Below are 21,504 nucleotides of genomic sequence, written 5' to 3'. Positions count from 1 at the left end.
CATCCTTTACACAAGCAGCCTTTGACAGAGGTCTTTTCCACTAGGACCCCCCCCCCCCCCTTATAATGACCCTTTAACCAAAAGCATGTGTTTTCAATAGGGGGCAAATATCTCCAGTGAGAACACAAGGATTGGGCATGCTACAACCTAACACTTGTCATTGAGGATAGTGGAGTCATCCATTGCTTGGCCGAACCAATCAAACAGGTATGGTCCAGCCGACATTAATCTAATGTGTACGGATATTCCAATATGGTGACCTTGGGAGTCCAAGGACCCTCATGTATCCCTTCTGATAACACACACAGGGTATAAACACACACAGGGTATAAAAGGGGTTTACTGATGGTTTCCATACAACCACAACTGTAATATAAGTTGTGCCACATCCCAATGGAAAATGTTTGCAAATTGAGATTGTTTTTTTTTTACTATGGTGTCCGGAGGCCTAAAAGTAGAGTCTCCATGCAGGAAAGGCGCACGTCATGCCTAATAATTGCAAAGATTATTAATGGCAGCTCTTTTTTAACACCATTATACATGTAATGCGTTACATTGGGTGCGATTTAAGATAAATCCACATGACCCTAATGGAAAAACAGATCTGTGCAGCTGGACACAATGCCATAGCTGAAGACAATAAGAGTTACTTCCCAACAAAACCCATAAAGCAGTAAGTATAATAATTAGCTTTGATCTATGGAGCATGGATGGATCAGACAATAGAAGTCGATGTCCGTTATTTATGGGTTATTGAGCTTGGCTGGTAATTAACCTCCGCTGCCCGTGATTAAAATAAGCCCCCTAACAAAAACACCGCCGGAGTAAATAACCCTCCTCCAGCGCCCGTGACTTTTATGAGATTTCGTCTGGTCTTCATTTTCTGCTCCAGTCGAAGAGCTTTTGTGTTCCTGGATAAGAAATGGACTCTTCGCGTAAATTATCAAAGTCATCAAGGCGCGGCGTTTATTTATTGAAGGTTAATTGGCTCTCGGATCGCCTCCGCGGTCAAGGTGCCTGAACTGCACTTCACTCAAGCTGCGGCAAACGCTCCGAGGCTTTTCAGAAATAAACAAGTTTTATTTTTTTTCATGAAATTCAGATAAATAAGTGGTTGATCTCGTTCACTTAAATTAGCTTTTCTAATGATGCAAAGTGGCGCACATTCGCTGCCCTTGAAAACGTATTTATTGGGAACGCGTTCTCTTACTGCTATAAAGTTTCATCAACGATTTACTTCTCTCCTCCCAATTGTGAAACAGACGATAAGAACGCAAAAATGGGGATCTAAGAACAGTTAATCCTACTTGTCCGCTATAATGGAGGACAACACACCCTTGACCAACAATAAGCAGAGATGTGTCAGAAATTGGTGCTCATAGGGCCTAATAAAAATGCAACTGGGGGCCCAAATGGGGTAAAATAACCAAATGCAGCCGGCTCCTCCGCTGATGATCTAGCACAGGCAAAGAAACACTCTGCGATTGGCAGCTGGATTCAAGTGATTTCAACAGTGCATTTACAGAGAAACAATCTAATCACCAGAACGCTGCAGCCAATCACAGGCCTCACCGTGCTGGTGATAGAAGAACAGCGATGTCATTGCTTTTATTACAGATCAAATGAGCAGCCTGACCTGGACTAGGGGATAACAGCAGGTGGGGAGGCCACCCATTGTTATTTTCACTCTATCCACTTCTCAAGTAGCGCTTCTAATTACAGAAGACAATCCCTTTAAGGCCCAAATTCACACCTTCAGTATTTTACATCAGTATTTGTAAGCCAAAACCAGGAGTGGATGAAAAATGCAGAAGTGGTGACGAGTTTCTATTCTATTTTTCCTCATTTGCTCAGAGTCCAATTAATCAATAGGGTGTCAATACTTTTGAAAAGTGGTAAATCCATGCCGCTGATATAGAAAAATAATCATAATACTTTCCCAAACTACGGTATGTCCCTTCCAGGTGTGCGCGGCCCTCGGGAATACGGCGCTTTCTGCACTATAATTACACACCTGCAATCACAATCACACGTTTTATTGTTAAGCAACTTAGATAATTAAACGACAAATATCCTCTCCATGTTGGGGATGGGGGAATCCCAACAATTTTGTAGAATCCAAAATCTGGAACCAACAACAAGTAATAGTCAAACACGTGACAGTCAAACACGTGACAGTCAAACACGTGACGTAACAATCACATGATCAAGTCAAATCCCAACTCCAAACCGAGCATCTGCCGATTACAGTGAGGCATTACAGCCAAGGTTACTGAGATTTTGTAAAAATAAATAAAAAAAACATTAAAGAGCATATATATATATATACACACACAAATATTCAGCATCAGTCTGTACATGTGAGATTCTTAGGCCAGGGCCACAGATGTCCCTATAATGACCTATTTTATGGGTTGTCACAATTAATGTGAAGAGGACAATCGGCAGTCCTGTGTAAGATCTCTGGCCATCCTCTCTTCCCATCGTCACTGTCAGCGATCATCTTCACATCATTATAACCAATGGCCTTAAAAAAGCCATACATGTGTATACGGCCAACAAAAAAGCAAAAATACGGAGAATAATAATTCACATTTTTGGCTTTTCCTGCTTAATTAGTATGGGACTTTATATAAAAAAAAAAAAAAAAATTAAAACAAGTGATTTTTTTTTTTTTATATTTAGAATCAGAGCCATTCTTGTATATTGGATACAACACCAAATGAATGATGCAAAGCTGCAATGCCAGACACTGCCTATGCACAAGAGGGGCGCTGTTTCTTTTTCAGAAAACCCACTGAAAGCTACCATACTTATTTATTTATTTTACTCACTTATTTAGCGCCATTATTTCCACAGCGCTTCATAGACATTATCATCACTGTCCCCATTATGGCTCACAATCTACATTCCCGATCAGTCTTTGGCGTGTGGGAGGAAACCGGAGAACCCAGAGGAAACCCAGGCAAACACGGGGAGAACATACATACAGATGTTGTCCTTGGGGGGGATTCGAACCCAGGACCCCAGCGCTGCAAGGCAGCAGTGCTAACCACTGAGCCACCATGTGCAGTGCTACCCACTGAGCCACCATGTGCAGTGCTAACCACTGAGCCAGCGTGCAACCCGTACCAGTATTAAACGCCTTTTACTATCTGCAAACGTTGACTCCATTTCTTTTACGACTAAATTAAGAATTCAATTTTTTGTGCAGCGAGAAGATTAAAGGCATATTACATCCTAGGTGATGTCCCAGATTAAATTAAAAATGTTTTTTTTTCCCAAAAAATTAAAATAAAAAAAAAATAAAAAAATCGACAGGTTGCATATGGTACTGCAGCTCATACCAATTCATTTTTATAGGGGAGACGTGCAATACCAGACACAACCAGGCACAATAGTGGCGCTATTTCTAGTAAATAAATCAGACATGTTTTTCTAATCTTGTGTAAACCCTCTTATTATAACATGAGATGATTGACAGAAGGAGCAAAAAACCATCTGTCCCCCCTGATTATCATCTCACGTGTCTCTAGTTCAGAGCGGATCCAGAAACACCTCCTCATACGTGTGACTGACATTCGCAGCTCTCGTAATAAACTGCTCATCCATGGGCTTCGTACCATAAGATTTCATATTCCACTGAGTGAAAAATATAACAAAAAGAAAAAAAAATAACAAAAAGAAAAATTATATATATATATATATATATATATATATATATATATATATATATATATATATATATATATATAGCACAAAAGGAAAAGAAAATATATATATAAATATATATATATTTTTTTTATTATTTTTTTCTTTTATTTCTATAATTTCTATTCTTTTGTTTTCTCGTGCATTTTATAATTTATTTGTCTTATTTTTTTTTATTCTATTTGTCACTCAGTGGAATACGCAATATACATACTAGTAAAATGTATAAAATTAAAGATGTAAAAATATATATATGACCCCAAAGGAAAGCTGTCTGCATGTCATGTTGTGCACGGCCTGGCTTTCTACGTGGCATACGCCTTATTTCCGGAGGGTGTAGCGCTGGCAGTTCGCTGGGTGTAGCGCTGGCAGTTCGCTGGGTGTAGCGCTGGCAGTTCGCTGGGTGTAGCGCTGGCAGTTCGCTGGGTGTAGCGCTGGCAGTTCGCTGGGTGTAGCGCTGGCAGTTCGCTGGGTGTAGCGCTGGCAGTTCGCTGGGTGTAGCGCTGGCAGTTCGCTGGGTGTAGCGCTGGCAGTTCGCTGGGTGTAGCGCTGGCAGTTCGCTGGGTGTAGCGCTGGCAGTTCGCTGGGTGTAGCGCTGGCAGTTCGCTGGGTGTAGCGCTGGCAGTTCGCTGGGTGTAGCGCTGGCAGTTCGCTGGGTGTAGCGCTGGCAGTTCGCTGGGTGTAGCGCTGGCAGTTCGCTGGGTGTAGCGCTGGCAGTTCGCTGGGTGTAGCGCTGGCAGTTCGCTGGGTGTAGCGCTGGCAGTTCGCTGGGTGCAGCGCTGGCAGTTCGCTGGGTGCAGCGATGCAGAACATTTGCATTAACAGAGTCTATTTTATGCCAAAGAATAAACGGTGCAAACAGGAGAAGGGGAGAGAGAAGATATTGCGAAGATACAAAGTAGCACCTCATTTACCTTTTTGGGAAATCTCAATGCATTCAGTGGGGCTGATGTGAAAGGAACAAAGGGAGGCATTATCCATGAAGTGACACATTGTGCAGAAGAGAGGGCAGGTCTGTGCTTCCTATCACTTCCAGAAGTGAAAGAAAAATGCCAGCAGTGAATTGAACACAGACTATTCAGATGCTAAAAATACAGCCTGGGCGGACTGGTAATCCTCTGATCTTACAAATAAACACATAGGGCCATTAATCAGTGAAAAAGATCCTGGAAAAGACAAAACAGGTATTCCCATACATGGCCTCTCGCCCACAGACCGATCGGGTTTCACCGCTGTAGGTCAACATCATCAATATTAAACATCAAAAAGTCCTGCAGGATCATGTAAAGTTTCAGGACTCGTCAGGTCTTTTATATATATTGTATGGTGACAGTGGTGGAAAACACCGATCCCAATGATCACAACCACGGAGGTCCACTCAGTAATTCAGGCCGTTGCTCCTCAGTCTCGAAATGTTGGAAGGTTTGTTAAATCCTGATGTCGCCCAGCAGCTCGGAAATGAACCTATCCAACGTTATATAACCAAACAGATCATGGGAATCCCCTCCAGAATTGTAATGAATTTTGATAATTATCAGGTTTTTCGCTCCTCGCTACAGAAGAAGGATAAAGAAGCCAGACAAAACCAATAACCGGTTGACCTCGCGTGTGCCGTCAGCCATGAATGAAACATTCTGGTATTAGGACTCCTCTACCATCGCTAAGAGTCCAGCTCAGGATATATTGGTATTGATGTGGACATAAGTAATGACATCTAGTAGTTCTGTGTTTAGTTTCTAAAGGACAAATCACTAATTCATGGAGAGGATCTACAGAAACCCGGTGAAAAATCCACGTCAATGGCCGAGGCGGCGCACACATCTCATTACGCGAGGAGGTGAATGTGGCGCTTTCATGACCGGCTGAACATCACAGAGGACATAAATCATGGACCAAAACAAGTAGAACCATTAACCGCCCTAATGTCATATAGGGACAAAGAGGCTTACCTTCTGTACACTGCAAGATGGCGATAAGAAGGAATAACCAATGGGTTTGCATTCTGCTGCCAGGAGCCACCATTATTGATTCCTTGTAATGATTTCTTTGTATTCCTTAATGAATCCAGTTAAACAAGACCAACTTCATTGAGGAGAGGGATAGACATCACTCCGCTTCATGCCTGAAAAATAAATTAACAAAATTGTCAGTAACGCCATGCCGGGAATACAAGAAATGCTGCAGAAATCACATTGATTACTTCAAAGAAGAAGACAATAAAGTGCAAGAGAAAACTACGAAATGTGCAACAAAAGCAGCGAGGTCATCAAGGATCAACACAAAATGTCATAAAACAATAAAAGCAGCATTAGTTACCTGTTAAATCCCCCGTCGCTCCCTGCCAGTCTTTATTTACTGTGCTGCAATGATGACTTCATGATGGCACATGGGACCACTGCAGCCAATCACTGAACTATGTGATCAATGAGGCCAGTGCTTGGTCAAGTGTGTAGATGGCACATCATTACTGAAGCCACGTAAACTAAGACCAGCTGGGATAACACCAATGGAGGCAACACCGGGGATTCAGCAGGTAAGTATGGGTTTTTTTTACCTATTTTACGTCATCTCCCCCTTCCCTTGGTCCATTTTTTTTTTAAGATCCCTGACAAGTCCTATGGTGGCTAGGATGAGGTGCTTGCTCAAGGGTCCAGCAGACCCTGACAAACTAAAGGCTGCAGCGCTCCTCCTCGGAGTGCCGCGCCGGTAGACTTTTGTTTTAATTTAGCACATTGGGGACATTTAAAAAAGGGGATGTCCAGTAGTGTACAACCCCTTTAAAAGAAGACGCTTAATGTTCATGGATGAAAGTCCAAGGAAGAGCAGATGTCTCATCCTTATAGGATATTCATAGAGGGTGGTTGGAGGAAAGAGCAGATGTCTCGTTGATCTGACCATTCATGGACAGCCTCCAACAGATTATGTTGAAGTTTGCTTTATGCGACCCTCTGCATTGATCAAGTCACGGTAAAAAAAAAAAAGCCAACTTTAAGCAAAACAGGATATTCCAGCCACAATGTAACGCTCCATTCACACATTACGCTCCGTTCGCCAACAATAGACAGAATGATGCTTAAATAACTCTTAAAATTCTGAACATTCCGAAGAAACATCAAACATGTCAAAGCAAAGGCACTTCCTAAAGTTCAGACAACACCAAACAATACAAGCTGGGGTGAGTCACTAAACGGTAAGAGTCCGGACTGATCGCCCCATAATCTAGCCGAACACCTTCCCTTGAAACAAGGTATCACTTAAAGGGGAAGTTTCAGCAAATCACATGAGGTCAAAGCAACAAATAGCAGAATTTGATTAAATTAAATTTATTTCAATTGGTGGGGGAGGGGGTATAGAAGCCACTACCAGGTCTCACTAGTGGGGGGTTTATATCTGGTGGTGACAACATAAAATGGTCAGCTGATTCCCACTGAAATCGGTAGACTAGTCCATCTGTCATCCCATGCCTATACCGAGCTTTAGGCGTTTACACTCGTAACTCTGTGCCACGGATTTGCAGTGCGCATTTCCATGAATCTGAATGAGAATTAGTCCTATTGTCATTCAAATGGGGCCAATCCTTGTCTATTCCACGGGGGAACTGTTGGAGAGGAGTGACATGACACTCCCCCCCCCCCCCCCCGTAGCACTCTCACAAGCCTGAAAGAAACTCTTGCAACCATCACCTAGAAGCCCAACCCTTTAATGAACCTTTTAACATGACCAGGCATAAATGCCACACCAGAAACTCATCTACAGAGCCTGTTTGGGGGTGTTTGCCCCTCATCAGTGTAAAGTCTAGCAGGCGGAGTGTGACGTTCTCCTTAAGGAGACCAGCTAAGTATGGAATCTTCAAGGCAATGCTCCATGGATGCCAGAAGTCAGACATTGATATACCGGGTAGTCACTAGTGAGAAAGATTTCTCGCAGGACAAATTAATCTAATTCTACTTCTTTTTTCCCCTTGGTCTCTTTAAGAAAATTAAATTTTCATACAAAACTGTTCTCTTAAAAGATAAAAAACCGTATTTCCTAAATCCACAAAAGGCACCAAAAATCCTTGCGGAAATTTTTTGATGAATGTGAACAGGGCTGTGGATGGCAATCCTTTTTCTTCTCAGAGGTTAGTGATGACGGCACAGTATGTGATGGCACACAGGGGGCCCGCAGGGACAAAGCCTCTGGCTACTTTACTCTTTAATTGGTGGCACCTTAGTCAATTTGATACGTTTGCACTTTATCTTGATGCTCCCATCATATCAAAAGATTTTTTTTATTCCCTTATTAGGCTTCTCTAGAGGTAACATTTTTTTATTTTTTATTCTTCCTCTACGCTTGATAAAGAGTAATTTGGCCTTCTACATTCATACACATTTGTGTCACTTTTTTGATGTCTTTGATTTGCACTTTAATTTCTTTTTGATCAGTAGTGGTAGTTTTACCGAGCGATTGTTTGGGATGGAACACCTTATTACGGTCTGTACGCCTTCAGCTTTAGATCTATGTTCTGTTTGTCGTACCTTTTAATTATTTTTCACAATGCCTTTCCGTTTTATTTTTTTTCTTGACCTTCATAAAAACACAGTCCCTTGATCAATTTTTGACTGCACAATTGAATTTTTCCCTTTTTTTTATTGGAGACTATGGGTCCAATTCATCAGTTGCATTTTTTATTTTATTTTATTTTTTTTTTTTAAGTCCCTTTTTTTTTTCCTTGCGGTACTTGTTAACATGGTTTGTGCCAAATTCCTCAAAGTGGGTTATGTGGTTCATGTATTTTGCGCAAAATCAAAACCCTCTTTTAGCCTTTAACCTTTTCTGCATTTTTTTTTCAGAACAAAAAGTCGCTAAAATGTTGCAAAATTGGGGCAAACGTTTCAGATGCAGATATAAAATAGTAATTTCGGAGAACATTTTGTGCAGAAACGTAATGAACTTTTCAAAACAGTTACAATTGAGGAATTAAGACAAAATTTTCTGGAAACTCCCAAACTCTGCCGGAAATGAGGAACAATCAAAAAAACAAAAACATTATATATAAAAACACTTTAAAGAAGCGAATGATAAGATTAAGGCGCCTATGAATAACACCTCATTCCATGCAATAATGAATGGGCCCTTTGTGCTCAATCATGGTACTTCTATTATTTCCGTACTTATTGAACTCTTAAGAAATATCCGTGGCTTTTGAATTCTACCGTGTATCCAAGTGACAATGCGGAGAGGTAACGCTGCACGTGATGCCACCACCCAGTGACAAGAGCCTCGTCCGTACTCGAGAGCCCTGGCATCCGGATAAAACACAGACATTGTGATCTGCTTCTGTAGTCGAGCCTTTTCAACCAAAAGATCTTATCATGAACATCCTTTGTTGAGTTAAAGGCCTATCAAAGATCCTATAATGCTGACATATAAAAAGCCTCCGTTAATGCATCACTGGCTCGCTCTCGCATCTCTCGGGCCGACCAATGAGTTACGGGAACACGTCTCTTAGTACCTGACAGGCTTCTCTTTAACGGCTCTGCTTGTAATGTCGGAAAGCATTTTTAGCTTTACTGAAAACCGGCTGTTTACATGTGCTGTAATGTAACATGTAATGTTCCAGGCGTGTCTGTCAGACGATCGGATCATAAAGCAGCCTCGAAACAAACATTTGAAAGTTTCCTCATAAGTTATTCATCGAGGAGGAAACAATTCCAGGATATAAACCTGTATTTATGGCCGTGCATCCTATCAATTCACATGGAACCGGTAACATCACTGGAGGCACGGGGCACAAACAGATGCCATGATTCCCGGGAGAGGCGTTGGGTTAGAAGAAAACCATAAATATTCTTCATGCCTCCATAACGTCATTACTTTTCTGTTGAGTACGCGGGTGCTACGTCCTCGCAAATCTCACTTTGGTCTTCAAAATGTCTGACCTCACTGTGTATTTTTGAAAATATCCTTCCGAATGATCATGGCCAACACGCAGCTCCATACAAGTTATACAGACCAGTAACCACCAACCCGCGGCCCTCCGGCGACCGCCAACCCGCGGCCCTCCGGCGACCGCCAACCCGCGGCCCTCCGGCGACCGCCAACCCGCGGCCCTCCGGCGACCGCCAACCCGCGGCCCTCCGGCGACCGCCAACCCGCGGCCCTCCGGCGACCGCCAACCCGCGGCCCTCCGGCGACCGCCAACCCGCGGCCCTCCGTATAATTCCCAGAATGTTCTGATGCAGCCATTTATTGAATAGATGACCCATTTTTTTTACTAATTAAAACCATGCAGTGCTAGCAATTTTTTTCTTTAATATATATTTTTTTTTAAATTTACGGATTGCTATTATTTATTGTTGCCTCTACAAGCGTACGGTGGCTGGCCACCTTTCCAGATCTGCTGTAAATAACATTTAGAGATCAGCCATTAAGAAATCCACATGGAGCATAGCCAGCAATAGTCGATATGCTCACTGACGTCTTGGGAGGGGGGGGGATCACTGTGAGCATGCTCTATGACCTGTGCAGAGGCCATTGTGCAGGGAGGGAGGAGGAGATTAACTGTAAATGTGACTATTGTGAATGGTGAATCCAATAATATCTTTACATTTGATACATTTCATTGTAATCCTGCCTGTGATGAATAATGAGATGACTCCTGAAAACAGCAGGTGTCAGACGATTATAAGGCTCAGTGGCCAGAAGAAAAACTGTAACATTTCAGATTTAATATATATATATTTTTTTTTCTTTTTAGATTTTTTAGGAGCCTGAAATCTCATGTAGGGAAAGAGATAAAAAGTTGTAAATGTAAACCTTTACATTCAGGTGATAAATTACTTAAAAGGAAAGGGAGCGAGGCATGAAGAAAAATGGAAAGGATGTGTAGACAGGTCTTACATAGACCGGCTCAGACAATTTAATTAAAAGCAGATTTAAAAAGGGAAAAAAAAAAAAAAAACTGTCTATAATGTTAAGAGGAACCTTAAAAGAAAAACTGTAACCAAGAGAGAAGGACATATGTTCCATGTTAGCAGTCGGGGAGGAGACAGTTATATATGTCTTCACTCCGCTGTGCACATTAACACCTTCCATACACATCAGTCACATGGGTGCAATCTAAATTCACTCCTGTGTCCCATCTATTGATTCAGCTGCCGCCGGCCTCCGCAGGTCAACCAAGGAACGACACCGTGCTAACACCAAGAGGTGTCTAAAACATCACTGCGCCAATGATTAATCCATAGGTGGACCCCATATAAACGCCATAAACATCATATACGAGCAATTACACCACCATGACACGACAGAGGTCAGAACTCATATGTGGGATTTCCATGAAGCCTGGAAGATTTCACATCCAAGTATTCGAGTGAAGCGTTACTCGGTATATATTTTTTTTAAAAACTAGGATTATACAATTAAAAACATTCGTAAAATTTCAAAAAACGCAACTAATATTTTAGAACTTTGTTTGAAAAGTAACTAGTAAAAGAAATTCAGAAAAAAAGAATAATTTTTTCTAGCAAAAATTACAAATATTTTTCTATTCTTTTAACAAAAATTAAAAAATGTCAAAAGACAATTGTCAGATGTAGTAAAAAAAAAAAAAGGAAATCTAATGACATCCAATTGAAGATTTATATCTATTTTGAGGTCATTATTTTAACCCTACCATTATTGTCAAGAACTCATTAACCAGTGCACAGCAGTAATTAAAAAACAACATGGTGATCTAAACGCCTATGAATTAGACGCGACTCCCTCCGCTCTTTGTTCCTACAGGTTACATATTTCTTCCGACATGTAGCTGAGCGGTATAACTCATTCTGCTTTTTATTTTATTATCACATAATAAATCAAGTCTAATAAAAAAAAGGAAAGTTTCCATAAAAGCAATGAAGATGCCGGCTGGCTGGAAGTTCTGGATCTCGGGTTTTGTCTGAAATCCCAGTTACTAATTAACATGGAAGTCACAGGACTGGACTCAGTCCACGTCCCCCCGCACCCTCCCTGATGAAAGAAAAGCAACTGGTGGCCGTTCTCACATGAACTTGCATAACTTAGTGAGAAGTGGCGGCTCCGGCACCAGTCGCGGCTCCGGCACCAGTCGCGGCTCCGGCACCAGTCGCCTTCGCCTTTAAACCATCTTGTGCGAGTGCTGAATTTATTAATGATTCATGCCGTCTCCGGATCACGTATTGGTGATCGGGCACTAATAAGACATCTCCCAAACACTGAGTCTAAGGGAGAAGGAAATGGGAGATATTCAGTAAGTCAATTACAACTGTTGTATCTTAGTGTCCTGCTGAGAAACATGTTAAATATGCTAATATCTTTGGACACCACAGGCAGGCTCCCAGGCATTTTTTTTTTTTTTTGCAGCTGCATCTATTAGACGGTGCTTATCTGGTGTAACAAACAGATCTCATTCCAAATCATCCAAATATCCCAACACGGAGGACATCTGGACCGAAAATGTAAAAAAAAAAAAAACAACAACAAAATAACACAGAAAACTAACAACCTGAATTTCAGCTGAAGACGAGGCTTATTGTGACACTTTCCGTCTGGTGAACTAAAGGGCCGAGGGTGACAGAGCGGAATAAACATCACGGTTGCTACAATGTAGCTTAATGCAAACTTCTATCTCTGCAGAAAAGGTCTTTTGGGGGACATTTTGTATCTAAAGAAAGAGAAGCACCTCCTCTGGGGTAACAACTAACTGGGGACGAAATATATCATGCCTGATGCCTCTTTCTGCAGACATCAACGGACCGGACCGTTGTGTTCCCAGCAGGCACAGTGGTAGTAACACAGGTGCCACCCTTATAGAGGACCAGGTAACAGGTGTCTGACTAATTACCCTTGTAGAAAACTTGGCACCCAGGTAAATTGTTGTAAGAAGATCATTTTATGGCGTGCAGGCAATCCACGGAGAAAGATCTGTATAATGCACAAGTGAAATCATCCATAGATTCCCCTCATCAGATTGCAGCGTGCACAAGGATAGAGGTATTAACGAACTAGCGAGTGGGCACCATCCACAGGAACACCCGCACCATCCACAGGAACACCCTCATCATTATTCTGATTGCTTAATTACCCTGTGAGCAAAGCCCCTTTGGTAAAGACCATACAAATTAGCAGTACATAAAAGGTCCATATCTCTCTTGAACAATAGGATATAAAAATCCATTTACCCCACTAGCACGGACGCCCACTCGGGTCCTTTTCTGTGAGCTAGAAAGGGGACAATAAAGGGGCCCATACACTCAAGATAGCCAACGCTTGGTCAGCAGCTGTCAGTCCTGTCTCCCTTTCCCTACAGATGTATGCCGGGCTCAAAAATTAAGCTGCAGAAGTAAAAAAAAAAGGCAAAATTTTATCTTGATGTAAAAGTTATTCCACCGCATCAACCCATACCTAATTCCAGGCTTGGAGATCCCAAATGTCTGATACTGATTAGGCTGCATTCCGTTAAGCAGGACTGTGGAGTCGGTATAAAAAAGACCGACTTGTGAAGTGATGAAATGTCCTATAAATGTCTGTTCCTGAGGATCTTGGCTTTTAGTGGAGATGAATCTATACTGAACATGTACATAAAGTGCAGCAGTGACCGGGGCTGTGGAGTCGGAGTCGTGGAAATTAAGGAGTCGGAGGTTTCACTTACCCACTCCACGTCCCTGCTGTTAAGTCTATGGAAATTACTTGGCCACAAGAAAAGTCAAGCTGGCTGCAGGAGTAACCAGACAATTATTATTATTATAGCGCCATTTATTCCATGGCACTTTACATGTGAAAAAGGGGTATAATACAAGAACAATTACAATAATCTTGAACACAATGTGACAGCGACTGGTACAGGAGGAGCGAGGACCCTGCCCGCGAGGGCTCACAATCTACAGGGGATGGGTGAGGATACAGTAGGTGAGGGTAGAGCTGGTCATGCAGCGGTATGGTGTAGAGAGGACCCTGCCCGCGAGGGCTCACAGTCTACAGGGGATGGGTGAGGATACAGTAGGTGAGGGTAGAGCTGGTCGTGCAGCGGTATGGAGGAGCGAGGACCCTGCCCGCGAGGGCTCACAGTCTACAAGGGATGGGTGAGGATACAGTAGGTGAGGGTAGAGCTGGTCGTGCAGCGGTATGGAGGAGCGAGGACCCTGCCCGCGAGGGCTCACAGTCTACAAGGGATGGGTGAGGATACAGTAGGTGAGGGCAGAGCTGGTCGTGCAGCGGTATGGAGGAGCAGTGGTTACTGCAGGTTGTAGGCTTGTCGGAAAAGGTTGGTCTTCAGGCTCATTTTGAAGGTTTTCACGGTAGGGGAGAGTCTGACGTGTTGGGGTAGAGAGTTCCAGAGTAGGGGGGAAGCACGGGAGAAATCTTGTATGCAATTGTGGGAGGAGGAGATAAGAGGGGAGTAGATAAGGAGATCTTGTGAGGATCGGAGGTTGCGTGCGGGTATGTAACGGACAATTTCAAAATCTACAGTTTTTGTCCATCCATGAAAGCTATTTCAAGCTTTTGCTCTATTGCACAATGATATTTTTAAACATGGTTTCTTACAAAATGTAAAAAAAGGGATAAAAAAAATGGTAAGAATCTGAAATAATGAAACATTTATATGTCTACCCTGCAATTGGTAAGGCCACCATACACAGTTAACTAAAGTGAGCCACCAACATCAGTGGGATCCAGGGCTGTGGAGTCAGTAAGCCAAACCACCGACTCCTCAATTTCCCTGACTCCACGACTCCAACTCCACAGTCCCGGTCACCTCTGAGCGTGTACATAAAGGGCAGTACAGATTCATCTCCACTAAAAGCCAAGTTCCTCAGGAACAGACATTTTTAGGACATTTCACCACTTTCCCAAATTCTTATGAAAACATTTACAGCACATTTGGCATTGTATTACTGTACCCAATGTATTATATATTCTAGGAGCCAAAGTTGGTCCATTTTATTCCAACTCCACCAAAATGGACAGAGACTCAGACTCCATAGCCCTGGTGGGATCGGTCGGCATTGTAATGTGAATGAGGCCTCCTGACTACCTGATAGATGATATTAGAGAAGAAAAGGCTGTGGCCTGCTAAATTTAAGAGGCCGATCCTTTTGTTCTTCCTTGAGATAAGTCACGGGCAGAGCGGGTCTGGAGGAGGAGGGCAGAGCGGGTCTGGAGGAGGAGGGCAGAGCGGGTCTGGAGGAGGAGGGCAGAGCGGGTCTGGAGGAGGAGGGCAGAGCGGGTCTGGAAGTGGCTCTCTCGTGGAGAACACAGTAACGCTTGGCTGAGCAGAAAGTTGCCATTTATGGGGGAGTGGGAAGAGATAGTTGTTCGGATGACCGCTATCTAACGTGTTTGGGAGCATTTAGACTTGTGACAATGATTTCTGCTGACATATTTGGATTATTTTAGCCAATGTTTATGGCACCTCACCTATTCTTAATCCTCCAAAGTAATAGATAATAAGCGACCTTCACACCACGCTCATTCCCCAGGACTGGACTGTAAGAAAAGCTGCACCGTGCACGAACTTTACAATCATGAAGAACATGAAAAATTTTTCAGTGATTTGCAAGATTGTTTTACCAAAAAAAAAATAAATAAATTCTACAAATTTAACGTTAATATCTGTGAGATCATAGTCTAATTACTGCGAAGTGAAATCTGAAACTAAATCAATGGGCACATGAGATGCAATCTCAACTGTGTTTGGCTCAGCACACAAAATCCTTGACTCATAAATCAATGTTACAAGCCATTCAGCGAATCGATAGTCAGATTCCCTCTTGGTCTATACATACAGCCACTAAATGAAATAATAATGACTTAAGATGTGTCATACTGGGTCATCAATATCAACAAGGAGCTGGCCACATTAAGGGGTAGATGGAAAACAACGTGAAAGGACTTCGGCTTGCTTGGCTTGGAAAAGGATAAGGGTTTGACTATTCGTTAATAATTGTAATTATTGCCTTGCTGTTAATTACTAGAAACAGAAGGAAACACGGATAAGGAGAGCAAGAACCAATTTTCTCAGAGGAAGAAAAACAAAATCTTTTTTAGGTTCCAAATAAACATTGTGTCTATGAAACACACCAAGACGGCAGCTCCACGGGAAGCCTCCAGCTGTTTAGATCTCTTCTTTCAGCTTGTTATTACACCCGGCGCAATGCTCAATAGACAGATCAGATTGATAATGTTTACAGACTGGCAGATCTATTCATTAAAAAGCAGAAGGGCAGGCTCCGCCGTCACAACCGCCGTCTGCACCCTATGGCGGATTAGAAGATCTCACGCAGGACGGATTAAACTACAAGAAGTGTCCTCGCGTTTCATGTCACTCACACCCAAGTAAGGCCAGGCTGCGCCAAGGCCAAGGCAGAACGTCTGTCAGCCAAAGGTGGAGGGGAAGAAACCCAAGACCATGTAGGCCACGTCTATGGTGACAGTCGTCAGTTGAGGTTAGAACACTTTAACTGGCGACAAAACGGCAGCAAATTAGTTATTTAGGAAACAAACTGGGGAAAAAAAACAAAGATTTTTGTAAAAATAACACATCTGTTTGTGAATATAGCAATAAAACAACGCAAAAAGTGGAGTAATGGAGTAAAACAGAAAGAAATATTATATATATATATATATATATATATATATATATATATATATATATATACATACATACACAAACACACATACATACACACACACACACACTTTCAAGTGCACAATTAAAATAATGTAAATATAGAGTACAAATAAGTGCCCAAGAAGTGCCATTATCGCAAAAATATGAAGACCTTACAAAGTCCGTTCCACAAAATCCCTGGGGTTGTGAGGAATCCCTGGGGTTGTGAGGAACCCATTGGATACTTCCATAAGGGCAATATAAATTCCCTAGCCTTTATATCTGCTCACAAAAAAGACCTGGGGTTGAGTCAGTCACTCCCCACTACCTATATTACCAACAAGAAGCAATCATGCAATTGTCCAAAGAAAAGCCCAAAAAAAAATGGGGATATACCCTATAGTAAGTAAACCATAACAGTACATGTAAATATCATAGGGGACTTAATTAACGCTATTTTAATCAAAAAAGCATAAAAGCCATCCCACCACGACAAGGTGCACCCATCGGGACAGTCCTGTCACCACGACAAGGTGCACCCATCGGAACGGTCCCGTCTCTTATTAAAACCTCACCTGGTGTCTGCTGACCTCAATGTGAATAATGGTAAAGTAGGACAGGTGCCCAACCTGTCCATGGGAAGTTATATAGAAGAAATGTCCAGCTCAGAAAGGTGGGGCCCGGCCCCTGTATGTACAAAGTATGAGAGATTACAGCAAAACCAAAAAAACGAGCAGGAGCATAAGTTAGTATACATGCAATGTGTAGGAGCACGGATAGTCTGAGGCGCATCCACCATCTTATAAGGAAGATGGTATCAATGGTGGTTGAAACCCAGAAACATCGTGCTCCAATATGAATGTTCATTCTCCAGGACATAGGAAAGTGACTTAAGAATTAGGTTTATTCTGCTCTCTCGGCTCTACCTACAAATTGGCAGTGCCGCAGCAACAGGCGCAAGGTACTATATCTGTCAGGGTGAATTCCCAATCCCTGCAATCAATATCACGTAGTGCAAAGATCATCCAATATACTCCATCCGGTTTACTCCAAGATCGGCAAGAAATCTTTTCGCTATTTCTTATCAGGCAAACCATCGTCAAAACTAAAAACAGGACCCCCTAGCGCTCGCCTAAGTGAGAAACCCAAGTGGTGCTTTCAAATATGGTTTTATAATGTAACCATTTTTTGCCATAAAAAGAATACACAGACACACAATAAAAGGGAGTGACAATGACAAAAAATATATATCTGCAGGAATAGGACATGAAACAAGTTTTACAGATGTAATTTAAAAAAATATATATATATATATATATATATATATATATATATATATATATATATATATATATATCTCCTGTAAAATATTTTACTGTCATTTTTACAAGAGCAAATTGCATCAAAACTGTAGTAAAAGCAGCAGATGTGATCCGAAGGTCATCTCTAAAACCACCTAAAAATATCAGGAGAGCGGATTCTTTTTTACAGACAGAGGCATAGTTTTTCGTGTAGATACAGATCCACTTCTCTAGAATGGGAGGCGAAAGGTCTAATAAACCGTCATCTTTACTCAACACTAAGAAAGTGTTGTTGTTTGGGAACATTATAACAGCTGGAGATTTCCATTCTTGCACTTATGTGTGACTTACAGAACAGTCGCAAGAAAACAAAAAAGTAAGAATGCCAGAAAAAAAAAAAGAAAAACAATGTTGCCAATGGGTGGTCACGGCCATTTTTTCCTCACTGATGAACGAGCGTCATATTTTTTCATTTCCAACTGTTAAAATGCACAGACAGAAAATATTTTTTTTTCCGTCGTCCGAGGACGGTCAGTAATGGCGACAAATTGCCTTCAGGTCACCTCTCGCACGGCTGATGGTGCTCGATGGGAGCAAAGGCTCTCGCTGTGATATAATTACAGGCAGCTCATAATATGCGTTGCCCGAAATATATTTAAGGTTTACGGGAAAAAAAAATAATAATAATCAGCGATAAATCAATTCTAAAAAAGAAAATCTCTTCGTCCCTGCATAAGGCATTGAGAATTCAGTGACATCAACCGAGGACACAAGGTGACATTTGTCTGCACCCTCCAGTCCATTTACTGGTGTAACTTTACAGTTTGCAATTTAACACAGAGGCTTCGTCCGTGCAATTTCACAGAATATGCGTTTAATAAATCTCCCTGTGCTAGAAAACAATCACTCCATAGGATTAAAGTGCAATAACTATGACCATTTATAGGAAGTTTTTTTGTAATTCGAGCGGAGCGGCGTGGCAGATTCACGGCGTGATGTGTGACCTGTGGATACATTTGCATGTGACGCGCCGATCAATAAGCCATTCTCTTCCCTTTCCTTAGCAGACAAGCAGTTCACAAACTGCTGCATCCATGCCGGTAGTCAGAGGCCGGAAATATACTAATGGCATTTATTTACAGGCGTGGAAAAAAAACATTTAAATTGGCATTAAATGCAAGACATCACTCGATCACAAGCAACTGTTCAGAAAAGGCGAGCGGTGAGGTTACGTTTCATCACATAATCCGCCGCTAGGAACGGTTAAACACATCAATAATCCGCTCTCTTAGTGGCAGCGCAAAACTTCATGCAAATTCGGAATAAATAAAAGGGAGGAATTGTTCCGAAACTAAATCAGAACGTGGTCAGTTACTTGAAGGTGGCATCTTCAGAAACGGACGGATGAAGACCAACAAAAAAGAAAGAACTGAAAAGTAACTTTTGGTAAAGTAGCATGTGCAAATCTTGCATTTAGAAATATATTTGTATCTAGATGTATATAATAAAGACAGTAAATCTGTGGATAGGCAGAAGCTAAGCTTCCCCTTTAAGGGCACTTCTATGAAGACAGGCAATAGGAAATATGTCTGCAAAAGCAAAATCAATAAGTTATAACAAAAGGATATATAACATCTCCTAAAGCCTCGTCTTCTGCTTTGGTCCTGGATCTGATAAATCCAAAACACAAACAACTATTGATTCAGAATAGGTGCCGATTAAAAAAAAAAAAGAAAAAAAAAAAAAAAAAAAATAGAAGTAAATAGAATAAAAAAAAATAAAATTATAATATATATATTTAATTCTTGAAATTATATTTAATTCTTGAAATTTATATTATATATATAAATTTCAAGAATTAAATATATATATATATATATATATATATATATATATATATATATATATATATATATATATATATACACACAGTATATATAATTTCAAGAATTAAATATATTTAATTCTTGAATATATTATATATATCACACACACACACACTATATATATATATATATATATATATATATATATATTTAATTCTTGAAATTATATTTAATTCTTGAAATTTATATTATATATATATATAAATTTCAAGAATTAAATATATATATATATATATATATATATATATATATATATATATACACACACACAGTATATATAATTTCAAGAATTAAATATATATATTTAATTCTTGAATATATTATATATATCACACACACACACTATATATATATATATATATATATATATATATATATATATATATTTAATTCTTGAAATTATATATATATATATTAATAATAATAATAATTAATATTAATAATAATCTTTCAAGAACTAAAGAAAAAAATCTGTTACATTTAGAAAAAAATAGTTACTTTCCTGAGCCAATGGATGAAATACTTTGATTAAAGGTAGAGATACAGGTCTGATCTCATACATAGGTCACATAAGGAGAATGCAAAAATCATCCAAACTGGCCACATACAAAAACATATTCCAAAAAGCCTTGTATTTGTCAGCTAAGTAAATGTTCATCGGGCATGAGTGAAGGTCATTTTGGGGCGTGATAAAAGTATGATATTTATTAACGCTGTTTTTCTTTTCTTTTTTAATATCCATGCTATTTTTCTTACTTGACCACAAATGGAATTTCCAGCAGTCATAAAACCCTGTAACATTACTTGGCACAGACACTGCGGAGGATCTCCAAACAAAAACAGTGTGCGAGACAAAGGAAATAAAAAAATATTTGCATTAATAAGCAGATACATGGTTACTATGCTTCAGAGAAAGCTGGGATAGGAGCCACAAGTTTACATCCACCGTAATAAAAAATTGATTAAACCTGCATCTATTCTTGACATTCAGGACTACTAGTAGATTTGTGTTACTGTAACATTACAGGAATCCACATTAATCTGGTAACAGGGGAATTGTCTTTATCCTTAATAGAAACCAGAAGGACTTCTAAACAACCTCGACCCCCTCCTTGCTACACACCTGCATCTAGACGTTCAGACTGAGACCTAGTAGCTTCACCCTTCCCCACATCACGCACCAAAAATGTCTTCTCTAATCAGTTGGCAGTGGTTGGATCCATTAAATATTGTAAAATGTCCAGACTATGAACCAACAACCATCTAAAATAAATCCACCACGCAAAAAAAAACAAACAAAACAAAAGACTAAACAAGACATTAAAAATTGAGAGTAATTGGGCACATTAACAGGGTGATTCATTTATATGCATGGTGAAGTCTAAAATACTACAGAAGCACTTTAATCTTCAATAAATCATGAAAACAATCACACCTTAGCTAAATGGATCACGATCGGAGTAGTGACCTAAGTGTCTTGTGCCGTAAACACAATAGTGTATGGCCAAGATGGACATCCTGGTCTGAAAGGCTATAAAATGGCTCAAATCCTCATTTCAGGGAATGATGGCTTCTGTATGTGCAAGAGATAACTAGATGATCTAGTCACTGTCCTTGTAAGCCAAACTGTAAGCAATTGACTATAAGTGATAGTGGAAGAAGTCCTCCATAATGGAGAAGCCACAAGTGCTGTCTATGATATATGACTCTTCTAGAAAGCAGTGAACAACTACATTGACTTGAAGAACTTTCTAGCTATTGGAAAAGTTACAGGTGTTACCCAGAATGGAAGGTATAACCATTTGACACCTATTCGAGCAAAACGTAATTAGTTATACAACACATTCTACAACAGAACACGTAGGCATGGTCCAAAATCCGGTGGAAAGCATAAATCCTCTGTCCTAAAAACACTTGAAATTTAGATTCCACATCTGCTGCCAAAGCCATAACTTCCTTGCCCCCGGATGCCATAAAACATTTCATCATCATG

The 21,504-nt window shown here is 40.6% G+C and overlaps 1 protein-coding gene across 22 annotated transcripts in view; it reads right to left on the bottom strand.

Annotated features, from left to right (window-relative positions):
* Positions 1–21,504, bottom strand: part of ADGRL2 (adhesion G protein-coupled receptor L2) — a 204,548-nt gene that overhangs the window by 166,403 nt on the left and 16,641 nt on the right. For all 22 annotated transcript variants that reach the window (XM_073643965.1, XM_073643970.1, XM_073643972.1 and 19 more), the window contains exon 2: positions 5,661–5,833. In XM_073643965.1, the coding sequence (XP_073500066.1) occupies positions 5,661–5,733 (73 nt within the window). In that variant the 5' untranslated portion in view covers positions 5,734–5,833. The remainder of the gene's footprint in view (positions 1–5,660; positions 5,834–21,504) is intronic.

Source organism: Phyllobates terribilis, unplaced genomic scaffold (genome assembly GCF_046119375.1).
Source record: "Phyllobates terribilis strain yellow unplaced genomic scaffold, ASM4611937v1 Scaffold_8__6_contigs__length_399053987, whole genome shotgun sequence".
NCBI lineage: Eukaryota > Metazoa > Chordata > Amphibia > Anura > Dendrobatidae > Phyllobates > Phyllobates terribilis.
Note: the sequence above shows the minus strand (reverse complement) of the source record. Positions and strands in the feature narration are given on the sequence as shown.